General features: G+C 39.3%; 1 protein-coding gene across 2 annotated transcripts in view; it reads right to left on the reverse strand.

The window, feature by feature from the left end:
* SUZ12 (SUZ12 polycomb repressive complex 2 subunit) overlaps positions 1–18,308 on the reverse strand; it is a 51,541-nt gene that overhangs the window by 13,664 nt on the left and 19,569 nt on the right. For both annotated transcript variants that reach the window (XM_038371702.2, XM_038371700.2), the window contains 5 exons: positions 17,264–17,313; positions 13,137–13,222; positions 10,495–10,726; positions 9,504–9,606; positions 4,838–4,943 (listed from right to left, as the gene is read on the reverse strand). In XM_038371702.2, the coding sequence (XP_038227630.1) occupies positions 4,838–4,943; positions 9,504–9,606; positions 10,495–10,726; positions 13,137–13,222; positions 17,264–17,313 (577 nt within the window). The remainder of the gene's footprint in view (positions 1–4,837; positions 4,944–9,503; positions 9,607–10,494; positions 10,727–13,136; positions 13,223–17,263; positions 17,314–18,308) is intronic.

Raw genomic sequence — 18,308 nt, forward strand, 5'->3', positions numbered from 1 at the left:
TACCTTCTCATAACTGTTCTTCAAGATGAGTTGCTCATGTTGATTCCAAGTAGGCATATGCATACTGCATGCACAGATGTCGTAACGTTTTTCTCCTGGCAATACCTGTTGAGTCAGGCCTGGAGTCACATCTTCATGGCGCTGCATATAGGTCCCTGCTGACCCGCCGCTTCCTCAGTTCCTTCTTGCTGGAGGCTCCAACAGAGGGGGAAGTGGATGGGTCTTGAAAAGGGTATGAGCAACACATCTCGAAGAACAGTTACAGGAAGGTAGGTAACCATTTTTTTCTTATTCGAGAGCTTGCTCATGTCAGTTCCAAGTAGGTGACTCCCAAGCTGACCATCAGATGAGGGGTTAGAGCTCACAGATTCGCTAATTGAAACACCGGTCTGCTGAAAGCTGCATTATTCCTGGCATGCTGGCATAATGCAAAGTGAATGTGTGGATTGAGGACCAGGTCTCTGCCCTGTAAATCTGTACAGGGACTTGTGCCAGGAAAGTGGCCAAGGAGGCCTGCACCCATGTAGAATGCACTGTTAGCATCAGAGCTGGCACTTTTGCCAGGTTGTAACACACCCAAATGCAGGATGTGATCCATGACAAAATTCTTTGGGATGATACAGGGAGGCCCTTCATCCTGTCTGCTTTTGCAACGAAGAACTGGTTAGACTTCTGGAACAGTTTTGTCCTTTCAACATAGGAGGCCAAAACCTGCTTCACGTCTAGGAAATGGAGTCTTTGTTCCCCGCTGCTGGCTTAGAGTAAAACACCAGAAGGAAAATGTCCTGACTTATGTAAAACTGAGATACCACCTTTGGGAGAAAGGCTGGATGAGGTCGCAACAGGACCTTGTCTTTGTAGAAGACCGTGTATGGAGGTTCAGATGTCAAGGCTTTGATCTCAGACACCCTCCTGGCTGAAGTTATTGCCACAAGGAATGCTACTCTCCATGAGAGGTAGAAGAGTGAGCATATTGCTAAGGGCTCGAAGGGAGATCCTGTTAAATTAGAGAGCACCAGGTTAAGATCCCATGCTAGTACTAGATGACTGACTGGAGGGTATAACCTCTCCAGACCTGTGACAAAACAACCTACCACCGGGCTAATGAAGACTGATTGACCATCCACCCCTGAGTGGAACGGCAAGGTGGCTGCTAGGTGAACCTCTAAGGATGACACCTCCAGACCTGACTGCTTCAAGTGCAACAGATAGTTTAAGATGGAGCGTATTGATGCTTGAGTCAGAGATGTTCCCCGTTGCATCACCCAAATGGAAAATCTCTTCCACTTAGCCAAGTAAGTGGCTCTAGTGTACGGCTTTTGGCTGCTGAGGAGGATCTCCCCGACAGGTTCAGAGCACACCAACTTATGGCATTTAGCCATGAAGCTTCGATACTATGAGTCGGATAGACTCGAGGTTGGGGTGCTGGAGGTGACTGTGGTCTTGGGTGATGAGATCCAGCACCAACGGCAGGGCAATCGGAGCAGCTACTGACAGTTCCCGGAGTGATGTGTACCAGCGTTGGCGGGGATAGGCAGGTGCTATCAGAATGACTGACACCCTGTCCCTTCTGATCTTGAGCAAGACCTTCTGAACAAGTTGGAAAGCATAGAACAAACGGTCCTTCTAGAGGAGGAGGAACGCGTCCACAGTCAAGCCGAGGCTGTGATTCAGGATGGAGCAAAACTGTTGACACTTCCTGTTCATTTTTGTCACAAACAGGTCCACCTGGGGAACTCCCCACAATTGGAAAATGCTGTTCACAATGTCCAGGCAGCTCGACCACTCACGGCCATGGAAGGATCTGCTAAGATGGTCCCCGCCAGCTTGCTCTGGGATCCCAGAAGGTAAGATGCCTTTAGGTGTATTGAGTGAGCTATGCAGAAGGCAGAAGTCCCACAGCTTGAGGGCTTTTCAGCATAGGGGAGAGGAGCATGCTCCACCCTGTCTATTTCTATGAAACATCATTGTTGTACTGTCTGTCATGACTAATACACACCTGCCCTCCAGGTGGGATTGGAAGGTTTGACAGGCTAGGTGAACCGCCCTCAACTCTCTGACATTGCTATGGAGCAAGAGTTCTGTTTGGGACCAGAGGCCTTGCGTCCTGAGCTCACCTAGATACGCATCCCACCCCAATGCTAAAACATCTACGACTAACGACATCGCTGGTTGCGGTCTAGAGAAGGGCACTCCTGCGCAAACTGCCTGAGGGTTGAGCCACCACAGCTGAGATTCAACAACCTGAGAAGGAAGCAAGAATACCTTGTCCAAACTGTTTGGGCAGTATATTGAAGCCAGTCAGACCTGAAGGGCTCTGAGCCGCAGCCTTGCGTGCTGGACTATGGATGTGCAAGCAGCCATGTGACCGAGCAGCTTCAAGCAGCTCTGTCATCAGTGTGGAGGGTGAAACGTTGGAAGTGATCTATAATGGAGCACATGGTCTGGAAGCATGACTCTGGCAGAAACGGCCAGGATTGGGTGGAGTCTAGCACAATTCCTATAAGCTCTATTCTCTGGGTTGGGGATAGGGTGGACATGGGCACATTCAGCAATAGCTCCAGACTGTCGAAGCTCAATCGTATTAGATGTACACGTGCCTCTACCTGAGCCCTGGGGCGGCCCTTGACAAGCAAGTTTTCAAGGTATGGGAACCCCTGCATCTGCTGTCTCTGTAGGAAGGCGGCCACGACTGTCATGCACTTGATGAACACCCGAGGGGCTGCTGACAAGCCAAAGGGAAGGATTGTAAACTGGTAATGGCTGTGATTCACTATGAACCTGAGAAAAAGTTTGTGGGACAGAACTATCGATATGTGGAAGTATACATCCTTCAAGTCGATGAATCCAGGGATGAAAGGATGGTGGCCAAAAGACCATGCGGAACTTCAGTTTCTTCATGAATCTGTTGAGGCCTTGCAGGTTGAGAATGTGTCTGAGATCCCCTTTGGCTTGGGGGATTAAGAAATATTGGGAGTAAAAACCCTTGCCTCATAGCTCCTGAGGGACCTCCTCTACTGCTCCTACAGCTAGGAGCGTCTGCACTTCCTGCATAAGAAGTTGGGACCAGGAAGGGAAGAGCAGAATTGGAGAGAATATTCCATGTCTACCATGTGGAGAATCCAGCAGTCTGAGGTTATCTGGGCCCACACATGATACAAGTGGGACAGACAGTTCAGACAACAGGGGGAAAGATCCAGTGACTGGAATGGTGCCCCCCAGCACACCCTCATAAGGCATGCTTGGAGCCAGAGGACTGCCTCACTGAGCCCTGGCCCTGATTGGGCAGCAAATGGGGAGGCCTGCATCTGTTATTCATACCCCGCTTCCTGGAGAAGTCCTACCTAGGCTAGGGAGGGTAGAAACACAGAGGAGACTGAGGCTTAAAATGCTTTCTCTGGGTAGCAGGAGTGTGCAGGCCCAGGGACTTCAATGTTACCCATGAATCCTTTAGGCTACGGAGTTTGGAGTCCGCCTGCTCTGAAAATAACCCCAACCCATTAAAAGGGCACGTCTTGTATTGTCTGCTGGACCTCTGGGGGGAGGCCCAAGACTTGAAGCCTTGACCTTCTCCTCATTGTGATGTCGGAGGATTATGGTCAACGTGGCCATGTCCGCCACGTCCAGGGACGCCTGTAAGGAGGTCCATGCCACTGCCTTGCCCTCCTCCACCACAGCTGCAAATTCTGGTCTAGAGTCTGCAGGGATCAGTTCCTTAAACTTCATCATGGCATTCCATGAATTGAAGTTGTATCAGCTCAAGACTGTTTGCTGGTTAGTAATTTGAAGATGGAGCCCCCGGTGGAGTACACAGTCCTGCTGAAGAGGTCCAGCTTTTTTGAGTCCATGGATTTTAGGGTTGAGCCCTGCTTCCTGTCTCTCTCTTTCATTCGCAGCAGCTACCACTAGCAACCCTGGTTGTGGATGAGTAAACAGGTATTTGTACCCTTTTGAAGGTACTAAATATTACCTTTCTATGCCCTTATCTGTAGGGGGGTATAGAGGCAGGAGTCTACCACAAGGTCTTAGTGGTGGTCTGGATAGTTTTTATGAGGGGTAATGCTACCCTAAAGGGCCCCTTGGGAGCTAGGATGTCCACCAGGGCGTCCACTGACTCGACCACCTCCTCGGCATGTAGCCCCAAGTTTTGAGCAGGTCCCACACGGTTTATATGCTTGGGATCAAGGCATACCCCAAGCTGGGAACGAACTGGAGTGGAACCCCTAAATACAAACTAACTACAAGTAAAACTAACTATTTACAGATTGAAGATACAAAAATCACTAGGGGAAATTCTTGCCGAAGGAAGAAAGACCCTTAGCTCCAACAACCATTGCTGGCAGAAGGAAGGAACTGAGGCGGCGGTGGGTTGGCAGGGACCTATATGTGGATCCATAAAGGCATGACTCAAGGGGGTGCCCAGGCTGACCTGACGGGTACCGCTAGGGAAAAAACCTTCCAACGACTGTGCACGCGGCACACACACACTTACTTGGAATTGAAACGAGCAAGCACTCGAAGAAATGGAGAATTTCTACACAAGTTTAGTTTGTGTAGTGACCTTAATTTTACTGTAGTTAGAGTATTATTGAATATTTGTATTGTGGCAATGCTTAAGAGCCTTAGTCATAGACATAGACCCCACTGTGCTTGGAGCTGTACTAACAGAAAGGATTCCTGCCCCAAGAAGCTTACAATTTAAGTACAAGGGACAATAGATGATACAGAAAGAGGAATACAAGTGAACAATAAAACAACATTGGTCAGTGTGATCAGCAGTGATCTCAGCAGCTTAACTGTTAAGTATTGTATAGACTAATGGGACAATGGTCCATACCTTCCCATCGAGTATAGTTTCCCATGTTGCTCTTTTCTTGCTAATTGGACACTCTTCCATTTCCTGCATGGCTACTTCATATTCCCCATCCAGAAGCTGCAAGCGCCTGTACACACACAGTAATATTTTATTCACTGTCTGCTGAAATATATTCACTTGTTTTTAAAATGTCAAATATATTTCAATGAAACTTACACATACAAATCTCTCAAAGTAGTTCATTTGCATGAAACTAATGCAACCCCCCAATAGAAGTGTATTTGACAACATAGCCTGCATCTCAGCTAAAACAGAAACTATGATGAAAATGGGACACCTAGTGACAAAGCATGACAAAAAAATCCTAGAGAGAACAATACCACGTGATATGAGAAAATAAGTGTTAAATACAAAATTAATGCAATGATGAGAATCTTCCTGTAAATGAAAAACCTACTGACCAAATGTCATAAAAAAAATGCCCAAATTATCCATGTTCTAATATAAGACTTCCAGTCAACAAACCAGTATACCAGGACATCAGATCAGGACTCCTAAGACTGAAGAATTTGTCCCACTCACCACCATTGCCATTTTCAGAAGCCATCTTTCAAAGACAGTTGGTTTAATGAATGAAGTTCTCAAAAAAAAAAAAAAAAAAAAAAAAAAAAAAAAAAAACACACTCCACAACACCCCTTTGTCTCCATTGGAACAGACAATTCGAGCACGATACTGTGCTTTTTCACTTCTGTCCAGATATTGACAATGTAAGTAAGGACAATGCCAAAGCATGTGCATTAGATAATCTGTATAAACATTTAATCTCAAACATGATTATTCTCAAGTCAGCTGTGCAAGCTCGGCTGCTAAGATTTCTACAGAAAAATATTTAATTAAGTTCATCGCTGTCTCTCATGGTGAACAGAATGGAGGAGCAACAGAGAAGTCACTGGGAAGTAAAATTTTAAGTCATACTAGAAAATGTTTAATGGCAGCACAAGTATCTATGGCACTTCTGAAGATATACAGAAACACCAACTAAAGGCTTTCAACATGGGATGTTACTGCACAGCAAGCCAGAAAATGAATCTACAGCAAACTAGCTTGCTGCATAGTGAAGTCCCACACTCCGCTCTGACTTACTTTATAAGTAGTAGCCAAACCACATTAATGCCCGATGTAGACAAGCCCTAAGTATTCTGTAATGTCAAAATACAATCCCATGAGCTCACTTCCTAGCAAGACATTATATTTTGCTTTTCAGAGCACTATTATTTTACTAGCCACATTCCAATTCCTATCAAGAGCTCAAAGTTGCAAATGCATACTCCATGTCAGAAAGAAACAAACTTACAAAATAGCTTGCTAAATAGTTAAGTGCTACTTCAGTTTATCCAAACTATTTTATCAGTATTCGATACAAGAATCATGTCTTGCAGGAAAACAGTATTGCCTATATTTTTAGATGTCTTAGCAGGTGATACTGTAATCGTTGCTTATTGACTTGGAAGAGCCTTACCTTTTGCCTTTAGATATGAAACATGTTTACCATAGTGGAAGAATCTCAACAGTCTAAAGTTATAAATGTAGCAAGTAAACCATCAAAGACCTGTTTGTTTTGCTTCTTGATGTTATTTGGTAAACCGCGAAATGATCCATCATTATTCCATTCAGAAAATGGAAAGAGGTTTAGAAGAAAAAAAGAAAACATGCACAGAAAGAGAAAAGACAGGAGACTAACAGGGAATATATCAGAAATCCCAACTGGAGGACTGAGTCTTAAATATTTGCCTATTCTGGATACTCTGCCCCAAACAGTGATTAAAAAAACACTTGCCTCAAATGATTAATATACATGATTAATTTGTGTTTTTATGGAAAATTTAAAAGGAAGTATAGTTGCTATAACTGGCAACTCTGACAATGAATAATGATATTAATGAAATAGAAAGCATCTTTGAAGTGGCAAACATATTTTCTTTCATAATTTGAATTTGCTGAAACTGAAAAAGATGTTTACCAAGCTGAATTTTGAACTTTATGGTAAATAAAAACAAAAGAAAATAGCTAACCATTTGTAACTTAGAAAAGTAAGTAGAAAATAAAGAGGTACTAAATATGAAATACATTCGTAATTTGGAATACTGTGCTATCAGAAAACACAGGGAACAATCTCTGTTGAAGTTCATACTCTCTACTTCCTCTGGTCATATGATGTGCACTTGAATTTTGTTGATTTTGCAGTAAGGATGACATTTAAGATTAAATTTAACTACTTCAGATATTTTTGATATGTGATGAGTTAAATACACTGCTATGCATTTTAGACAAAATATCATACATAACATATGATACAATTAATTTATATTTTTTGAAAGAGGAGAACTTATGGAAATTAGCTAATTGTTAGTCCTAACCACTAACCTAAACTAAAGGTGACCTTTGCTTACAGTGTAAGTGAGTTGAGTATTGATTTGGATGCAAGGACACAAGCTATACTCTGGTAAAAATGTATTGAATATTCATAGGTTAGTTAATTATATTTATCATCATCAGATATTCCATAGACAAGACGGGGAGGCAATCTTGAACCTGAAGTGTCCCTCATCAGTATCTTATGAACAATGTATTTACCAACAAGTGAAAAAGGACACTTTTTGCTTCTGGTGGATAGGGATTGGCTACAATGCAAGAGGCAACCCATGCAAGAGAAACTCAAATTTCCAAAATACAGTTGCAACTAATACAATTCTAACAGCTCTTCAATCTGAGAGCAGGCAATTATTACTTAGGCATTAAAAACTGTTATGCAACATACACAGATAAAAGGTAAAAGCAGCAGACTTCATAAATCCACTGAAACTACTTCAAACAGTAATGGTGAACTCCAAACTCAATCTTGTGTTACAATCACCAAAACCTTGATAGTGCTTTAGAGCAAAGTCTTCCACAGCCCAGCCGGGACTAGCAGCTGAGCCTGGCAAAGGGTAGGAACCACCAGCTGGGTCTTCCCCAGTCCCACCTCCTACCCCACAGTGATTTATCTCTCTGTCGGCTGCACTGGGCACCCAAAACATGCTGCTGGGGTGGGCTGCATGACCACTCTTGTGGCTTCCTTTTGCTTCCCCATCAGCAAGTCCTTTTTCTGTGGGGAAGCAAAGAAATCTGCAGGGAACATAAATTCTGCACATGTGCAGTGGCGCAGAATTTCCCTAGGAGTATTCTATTAAAGGAATGACATGAGAGAAGCTTTTAGGCCAATTCAGAAAATCACTGAGGACAGATTGGTTCCACTTCCCAACAGCTGGCCATACACTTCTTGGCCCATCCAGTACATATGGCTGATTTGGACTGGTTCTACTCTGAGGAACTCCTACCCAATGCTCCACAAAATAAAACAACTGTCATATCCCAAGGTTTCAAAGACGACGACAGTATGGTTAAATCATCAAACCCAACTCTGGACACAAGTGAGTTCCAAGCTGACAACAAAAAAGGCATACACTAGGACTGTACTGAACTGCATGCATATAGATGCAGATTGAGTTGTGTCACCACAAGACACTAATGTTCTTCTGTTACAGGGGGCCCCGTGAAGCTAAGTTGCTCTGGCTTCGGTTTTCAGCCCTCAGCGGGGCTTGGGCTTCTTGCCCTAGGCCCCCAGCAACTCTAACGCTGGTCCTGCTCTCTGGTTTATTTTGGCGGACCCCCTGAAACCTGCTCGTGGCCCCCCAGTGGGACTCAGACCTCTGGTTGCGAACCACTGCAAAAAAAAGATATTACCTCATCCACCTTGTCTCTCCAATACCTTAGGACCAATACGGCTACAACACCGTCTGACAAAAACACAGAATACTGGAGTATTCACTTGCCATTACTTTGTGTAACGGGTATCTTCTGAAGCATTTGGATTGCTTTAAGTTGTAAATAAGTGCAAACTGCCTTTAAAAAAAAAAACTAAGTATACTAACTAGTGCCATGTTATCTTAATAAAAAACAAAAACATTTAATAAGTGTTTTATGATAACCAAACAAATCAATAAAAACACAAACCAGTTTTCTTTAAACACACCTGCATAATCAATGGTAACTGATATTTACCATGAGGCAGCACACACTTGTTATTCAGATAAATAATATGCTTTTGACAGGAGAAATATGCAATTACTGTGGTGTTACTGAAGCAATGGATAACTAATCTATCTTTGAGATGATTATGGGATAGTATATGTGGCTGCATCAGCAGGGTAAGGAGAAAGTTCTCTCTCAACAAATAAAATATTAGCTACTGTACTTAAGAGCTATTTTCCTAATTATGCAGTCACTAGTCCATAAGACTACAGAAGTTACATCTGCCTCTTACAACTGATAAGGGGGACAGATTTTATGCTGATTATCCGCAGGAGGATCTTAAAACTTGTTTTAGCAGGGAATATGTTTTCTGCATTGGTTATAAAAGAACGTTAGGTTTGAAGTGTCCTCTGTGAAATCTGCAAACTAGTTTTTCAAGGAATTTACATTTTCACAGCAAAGACCAAGCTAACACTTGTTTCAGTCATCCACTGATCTACACAGTGAAAATGTAGAATACAAAAATTGAGAAAAATGGAATTCTAAAGTAGATTTTCATTTAATATCGAATTGCATGAGTAACAAAAGAAAACCATTTTATTTTCATAATATTACCTGTTTTTATCAAATACTGTCATTTGTGCCACAAAAGTCTTTTCTCCATCTTCACGATTTGAAGAATTACGTTTTCTTCTAGCGGGAAGCTCCTCATTGACATCTGCATTTCACAAATATTGCATACAATTGTTAAAAATGCAGGCAATTCCAGCAAATTGGGAAGTCAGTGTGAATAAAGGACAACTATATATTTTAAGTTAACATGTGTGTGATTTTTAACTATTAACAGAGGCAACGATTAATGTAATGTAATATGACCAATGTTTTTTGGAACTATCATTAAATTGAATATTAGTAACATTTTAGGATACCCCATTCTTATAGTGTTAATCACGTTTTAACTTGGTGTTAGATAAACTGGCTTACAGAAATTGAGCCTTGTTCTCCCTCCCTTTTCATCCTGTATTGTAACAATTAAAAGCAAAAATAAAAAGAACTGGACTATTTTTCTCTAAACTACATTAAAGCTTTGATGTTTGTGGAATACTATAATTCTCTGGTAAAATTAAGGTATTAGATTTAAGTCAGTTTTATTTTAAAACAAGTTTGCTCTGTTAACGAAAATCACAGCAGTATCTGTGGAATCCGTTTAGTTCAGTCACTAGTAACCTTCCAGCAGTGTTTTGGCAGGACAATTAATTAACAGCAGGAATGAAGAGATTCCAGAGTTCTGTTTTATATCATCAACTCTATGCCAGAGCTACCCTTTGGTATTATCTGCACATTACCATACATCTTGATAAAAGTTAGCTATTACATGTGTATACGATACCAAAACCCATTATTTATGGTGTGTATCTAAAGGCATGCCATCTTTCTAGTACCTGTCTTGAAGCAGACATCTTTACAAACTAATGAAAGTCAATTAAGTCACCCATATTTGATTCTCGATCCTACTGAGCATGACTAATCAACCTGAAATTCTGAAAGACTATATACATACATATAAGCTAAACCTGAAAAATGCACGTTCAAAAACTGATCTTACCTATGTTTTCATTAGTCTCACCATTGATCATTCCATTAAATTCTCTTCTTCCTGGACGAGTTACTCTGAATAATAATGAGTAAGACTTCACCATATGGCTGTTGCTGGGTTCAAACTCATTGCTGGAAACAGCGAGTGATGGGAAGTTGCCTGGCTTTATTTGGTTGATGTCTGGGTTTAAAGGCACCTGCTTTTTACCTGTAGGAACTTGCCTTATTGGACAACTGACATCCTGCAAGCATAAAAGAAAGTTTAAGGTTTGGGGTTTTTGTTAAATGGAAATTCTTCACTATCTGAAAATACGTAAAATTTAACTGTATCTGCCCAACCGCCATTTTGGAAATAACAGTGCTGCCTAAAACAATGCATCCTCTTGGTATGACTAGATTCAAATTTCAAGGAACTACCAATCTGAAACAGCAGGTTTTGCACGCATAAACAGAAATTTGAAAGTGTAGTTAAAAATGGCATTTTATAATAGCTTCTGGGAGCAGACATCTTTTTGGAAAAGTGATTAATTTGTTACACTATCATGCATCAATAAGACTGTAAAGTAGTTCTTAGTCCCAATTTAATTCCATTTACTTAACAAAAGATTACATATTTTCATTATATATATATATTGTAAGGGCTCTCCTGTCTTGTCCTTCCAATATTATAAAATGCTCTTAATGAAATGTTTGGGAGATTTGGGTTTGCCATATGCAGTGTCTCCCAAACAAATCATGAAGCATTTTTGTCATATTGGATATACAAGGCAGGAAACCTTTAGAATGATTAAACTCGCAACAAAATTTATATTTAAAATAATCAACAGTACCTCCCGTCATTCTACTTGTCCACCCCGTAAATAGTAACAAACACTGTTGAATTAAATGACAGATCTTAAAAGCAGGTCTGAATGTCTAGCATCTAAGAACGTTCAGTCAAAGTACTTTCCCTAATTTTAAACCTAACTGGAAACAGATTTACAACTTGGCTTCCACATTTCCATAGTCATGAGGGATTTAAGAATATATAAGGAAATGTCTGGTTGGATTAGTCTGGTTTGATCCTGGAGATCAATTATCTGGATGGCTAATTTCAAGAAGTGAAATTTGCTGTTAGCCGGGATGTAGCATTAAGTAGCAAACTAATTCAGAGAGGCTTCGGAAAATTACTATAGTACGCTAAATTTGTCAAACAAAAATATTTCAGAGAAACAATATAAAAAATGAACACAGAACAGAGCAAGGAAAGGGAGAGAAGAGGTAGCAGATGACTGGGGAATACAAAAGGTTGTAAGCTCCTTAGGACAGCAATTATCCTATAACTTTGTACAATACCTATTTTAATCTGCCTCTGGACATCACCATAATGTAAACAAAATACATGGAGATAAATCAGAAATATGGATTTACATTGGTGATGGGACAAAAAAATGGAAAATGTCTTTTACATAAAAGATGGTTGAAACACAGCAAATTAAAGTGAGATGTACAAGGAGACCAAATTATATGAAATAAAGCTGAATATGTCTTTGAAATTTGAGAACCGCCACTAGAGTCATTACACCCTAAAGTAGGTTTCATCCAAGAGAAAAAAGCTTGAAAAGTTTTAGCCCACTTACTAGTGAGGTGCAGATACAAATGCATGTGGCGTTGTTAAATGAATATGAGTCCTGGTGCGGCCACCAGCAAAGTCTAAGGCAGTGCCTTTGTGAGAAGCCCAGCTTCTGAGGTGGTAAGAAAGGTCTCAGTTTGGGATACCATCTTTTATACTGGGCTTCTGCTGTTAGACATCTGGAAATCTGAAGCTTTAGAACTCCTCCACAAATTGAAAGGAGGTCTCCACTAATGTACTCCTTTTCAGCCTAACTAATGCTATAGAAGAAAAAACTGCATTTCTTCTCTCTTCACCCAGTTCTCTTTTTGGGGTACCTCATCCCCTGTAAATCATTTCAGTGCCTATCTCTGACATTGTTCATAGCTATATGCAAACTCAGAAAGACATGCTACATATGGTAAGTTATCTTCATAATACAAGCTAGTAATGTTTTAAATGGGAACTAGATTTTTTTTAAATTGATGTCTTAGGCAACCTGCATTTATGAGGGAAAGTTTACCACTTAGTCAGATTTTTCAAGATCTGCAAGAAGTCATCTTGAGAATTACAACTTTAGTTGAATGAATAAAAATTGCACCTCCTAAAATGTAAATATACCCAAAAATATCTTGGCAGGCAAAAATGGAAAGTGAGAAGTTAATTTCCTTCCAAACACACATCTAGATTAAGGATAGCATCCATAAGTAGAACAGCAGGCAACAAGTTAAGCAGCTTTTCCTACAATATTACTTTCAACAGTGCTCAGTACTGGTCAACTCTGCTCCCGCAGAAATCAGTGGTAAAACTCCCAGTGACTTCAATCAGAGCAAATAAGGCCAATGTTAAGTGCTTTTGAAAATTCCATCCATAATCAACAAAGTAATTTAGACAGGTAGTGCTCTCTAGTAGTAATGTAAGTTTAAGACCAATTTAATCTCTTAACCAAAGCATCATGCTGTCATTAACTAACATTACCAACCTGGAGGCTAAAGAGATGTTTAGGAATCAATTAAGCTTTGCATTTTAACATTTATGAAATGTTTCTCAAGTCATGTTACCTTTCTTTTCTTGTGGCAAACTTTCACAAGCAGTACTTCCAGGGTTACAGAATTTTGTTCATTCTCTGAGTTTTGTGATGGCTTATCTAAACAGAAAAATATTTTAAGTCTTGAAAAAGTAACAACTCTATTCAGTGCCCACAAGTTTACTGCAGATTTTTTTTTTTAATCATTGCCATTTTCAGATACAAGGACTTTCTGCCAAGTTCTAAAGTCACACACTCCCACTGAAATTTCAGTGCTCCCCATCTTACAGAGTTGATCTGTAATGTTTGAAAGTTTAACATAAAACAGGGCAAACTCACATCGATTTGTCTTTTTTTAGCTCTTGGTTCATAATAAAGTACAACTCTAGTTTTTAACTCCCCTTTTAAGGAAACAGCCATTAAAAAAAATTGAATAATTTACCTATAACTGGAGTTATCCAAATAGGTCTCCCCCACAGATTCATATGCCAAAATGCAGTTTACATCATAAACATGTACCCAGTACTGCTATAACTAAAAATTGTAATTGAGGGTACTGTACAGGTTCATAGTACAGCCCAGAGGCAAAGTAGATAGAACATTCACCAACCACAAGCTTCTGAAGCAATAGGAAAAAAAGGGTGAATGTGGATTTGTTAAGAAAAGCCAAAAAACTCCAGTTTCAGGTGAGTGACCTAAATTATTTCCCATAAAAAATTCTTATTTACTCCTCCCAAATCTACAATTTACTTTGCATCATTGCCAAGGACCTAAATGCCATCAGTTAGAAATCAAGAAGAGTGTTAGTGACCAACGAGAGAACTGAAAAAAAATGCAGTTTAAAATAAATAATTTTACAATCCCTGTGCTACAGATTTTCCAATTGATGTAATGTTCAAGATGGCTACTACCAGTAGTATGATCATCAATGCCAATAAAAATCTGCATTAAAACACATTTACAGTGTAAATAAAGGCCTCATCATGTGAGCTTAAGATACTTTCTGGAGGACAAATTCAGTCTCTGGCAATATAGACTGACCAGTCCAGCACTGAATAGATTTCTTCAGATCTAACTCGGTTCTAAATTTCAGTTTTAAGAGGACAATCACAGTAAAATACAACTATTTCAGACAATTTGAGTGTAGTGGGAACTAGTTTATTTTACTGATCTGCTGCTAATTAAGTAAATTAACCTCTCCATTATATCAAATCCTTATTAAAATTAACTGGCAACATTCCTGCAGTCCAATTCTTTTCTTTCTTACTCATCTGAGTATTTCTATTTCTTCAAATGTATTTCAGAGCACTATTCATGGCTCTAGGTGCTTGTGAAAATACGAATATAAATTAAAAGATTTAAAAAAAATCCCAAACAGTAATTTGTTTATCCAAGCTTACTCCAACCAAAATAAAAACTGCTCAAAGCACCTACTATAAAAAAAAAAGTACACATCTCTCACACCATGGCTTCATGAAAAGCAGTGAAATAGATGGTCTTACAATGTGCTTTCTGCATGTTGCACCACTGAACTGGACAACCATATTCTACACTGACTTAGTTTCTAAAGCATTAAGATGCATCCCCAGAGAACATCACAATAGTGTGATGACAACAAATGCAGATCATTGTAGAAAGGTCTACATCCAAAAAAGAGGTTTTGCTCTTGACCAGCAGAGATTTAACAGGCAGTCTTGGTCAAAGCTGCTACCTTGAACCATCAGTGACAGCTAGATGCTAATACTTAAAATTGCAGAGGTATATCCAGTTTGTTACTCAGTTTCACAATCAAAGGATTTACATAATCTGCCATTTCTTCTAGTTGCCACCCCCACCCTATTACCTCAGGAAACACCCAGTCTTATCTGTGTTAAACTTAAACCAACTAGCCCTCATCCAAAGCCAAAATCTCAGACACCAAGTAAAATGTTCAATTACACCTATCAGAACAGATGAGACAGCAAAGAGTTGTCAGCATACTAGAGACCATGGCCTGTGTCTCCTAACTAACCTTCCTACTAGCATTATATTCACACTGAACAACCATGATCTGTTTTTAATTTATAACAATTTTGGTAGCTCACCTGTAAATTTTAATTACTTACAGGGACATTAGCAATCTTAAGAATTGTAATGAATTTACGTACTTTTTAGTTTTGAGAATTTTTCACTGTTAATTTGAAAATTAATCCTGATCACGCAAAAATACAAATGTTCTCAGAAAGACATTCCTATCAAAGAATACTGATCAGCAGATAAACAAAAAGCCATAGCTGTGTTTAATTTGCAAAATAAAAAATAGTTAGCATTATTCTGAGAGCTTTTGGAATCATTTTTACTATCACACCAAAAAAGCATGTCAATGTCTAGTCTGTCATAAAACTTTCTGTATTTAGTATTCACTACTGCTCATGAGAGATGTTCTTTAGGATGAACATGCAATCATATTGTTTTCACTATGCATAGTTCTCTACTGAAATAGCAGCCCCAACGTATGGGGATTTCATAGTTAAACAGCGCAGCCACATTACCAACAGTCACAGAATGATTTACAGCAATTATGCTAACATCTTGAAAAATCTGCTCAAACCTACTAACACAGGGAGTCTAAGCCAGAAATTAAATTAAAAGACATGGTCTGTCAGCAGGGCCCACAGAGAGCAACCAGGCATCCCCATTCTATACACCAACTATTTGAAGTTGTGTATAGTGGGCTTCCCATTAGGTGTTGTCCATAGACCTTATTTGGGAGGAATGGATCATTAGGTGTCTGAAGCTAGACTACAGCACTATGCATTCGTTCCCCCCACCCCCATCCTCTGCCAGGCCATGGGGAGCAACCAGTGATTTCTTTTGCTTCTGCTCTCACCACAGGGTATGGGCTCCTAGATCTCCTTGTTGCTTCCATGATAAAGCATTAGAGTAGAGGCAACAAGTTGAAAAATTTCTGAGGGTATAAAGAGAAGATAAGCATTCCCAAATGGAATCAGGGCAGCAGTGGGACCAGCACTCTTCTTTGGATATTCCTCTTCAATTCCACAAAAGGAACACTCAGAAGTATTCCTAGATCAAGGGAGCAACACACACTCACCAAAACAAAAATTCCTATTTATCACGGGCAAAATAGTTTTTCAAATCCAGATGCTATTAACCATAATTTAAGTGTATTTTGGAACAATTTCCAGGCCAAGTATACAAAATGTTCAGAGAGCATAAATGTTTGCAGGCACCTTTACTCATACTAAAAATATAGATCTTTAAGTGAGCTGAATATTTTTTTAATAATACAAAAAAGGTCACTAACAGAATACATATGTTCATTTAAAAGTTGGAAATAAATGTTTTAAAATAAAATATTTTAAGTAATTTTTTTATTTATCTGCAAAAAACTGAATTCCGGTATGTAAGAGTTAATAAATTACCAATATCTGAAGCACCATAAAGAACACAACTTCCTGTTCTAACTGGAGGAGAAAGAACCATGGACTCACATCTTAGTACTTCAAGAATTCTATTAACTTTTTGTGAAGTTACGGTTGCACATATTATACATACAGATATTTACAACTGTAAATCATTAGCAAAATACAAGATTATTTCAGTTCATCTTTAAAGATCTAGGTATGGCATTTTCAGTCTCATTTCTGGTCTATATTTTATATCAATGAAAATATTTTTTCAACTTTGTGGAACCTCAAAATATGAATTTAGCATTACTTGATTTTTTTTTTTGTTCCATTTCAAATTTCCAAGAAAACCAGAAGAATTCCATATGGATACTGGCTTAAAGAAAACAACTCAATTCAACTCTACTTTCATCTATTAACTGTTTAAAAGCATGACAAAGACTTTAAGCTTTTAATAGAATCTGCATGTATGAGTGAAAGTTTGCAACATTTTATTGCTTAGTATTAATGTCACAAAGCACTTATCTAAAGTACATGAGAAGGTACGCATTTTTCTTTTGTAAAAAGTAAAAATATGTAAGTATTGTGCTTGTGGGATAGCCGAGCTCAAAACAATTAAAAAAATACACTGTACATACATCTGGGATTGTAACATATGGCAAATCTATTCAGCTCAAGTGTATTCCCTGATACTGAACTTTTAAGAGGTTTATTACACATTATAATGTAGTATAATGAATTTTAACAGACATACCATTTTTATGGAAGAAACCAGTAAATGTGAGTTGCAGATGGGCAGACAAGCTAAACAGGAAAAAAAAGTTAGAATAAATAGGTATTTTCGCCTCAAAAAATCAGATTATTCAGTACATTATTCCTCAAAATCAGTCTATAACCAGAATCCAATCTATAATCATTAAGTGAATAAACTGTCTCCTAGCCACTTAGTAACTTCCAGAGCTTCAGCATATTAAATATAGCAGTTGGATGCAAATTTTAAGACAAACTTCTTCGCATATAGAAAAGTATCCCGGCGTGGATCAGCATTTTCCAAAGGCAGAGGGTTTGACCACTACCTTAATGAATACTCAGTGCCTGAAGACAAGGGTTTGAGGATGTATTTTGTAATATACTACACACAAAATCTATGCTAAAAGAACATTCCAATTGAAATGTCAAGCACTCAGAAGTTTGGAAAAAGAAAAGGAGTACTTGTGGCACCTTAGAGGCTAACAAATTTGTTAGTCTCTAAGGTGCCACAAGTACTCCTTTTCTTTTTGCGAATACAGACTAACACGGCTGCTACTCTGAAACCTGTCATAATTGTACTATATTTTCCCCACAAGGCCCCAGTATTTGTGCACAGGATGAACCTGCTCTGGGGATGAATCAGGGTTGCATAAAAAGAGAGGCTTCTATCTGAAAATCCCTACTTCATCTGCTGAAGTTAGAAGGCGTGTGGTGTATAAGGCAGGGGACTGCAGGAACAGAAAGAATTGTCTCATGATTATAAGAAAAGGAGTACTTGTGGCACCTTAGAGACTAACAAATTTATTTGAGCATAAGCTTTCATGAATACTCCTTTTCTTTTCACGGATACAGACTAACATGGCTGGTACTCTGAAACCTCTCATGGTTATGGCAGTTGAAAGCTGCCAGTCCCAACTTCCCTGTTACTCTTCTGACACCTTGCCTCCAAGTCCCAGCACTCCTCCTCCAAACAGTCTCAGCCTCCCATTTCCACCTCCCAGACTCCTTGTCACAATCTACTCCATTCTTTCTTCCCAGTCTGGCTTTTG

This window comes from Dermochelys coriacea, chromosome 14, assembly GCF_009764565.3.
Source record: "Dermochelys coriacea isolate rDerCor1 chromosome 14, rDerCor1.pri.v4, whole genome shotgun sequence".
NCBI classification, from domain to species: domain Eukaryota; kingdom Metazoa; phylum Chordata; order Testudines; family Dermochelyidae; genus Dermochelys; species Dermochelys coriacea.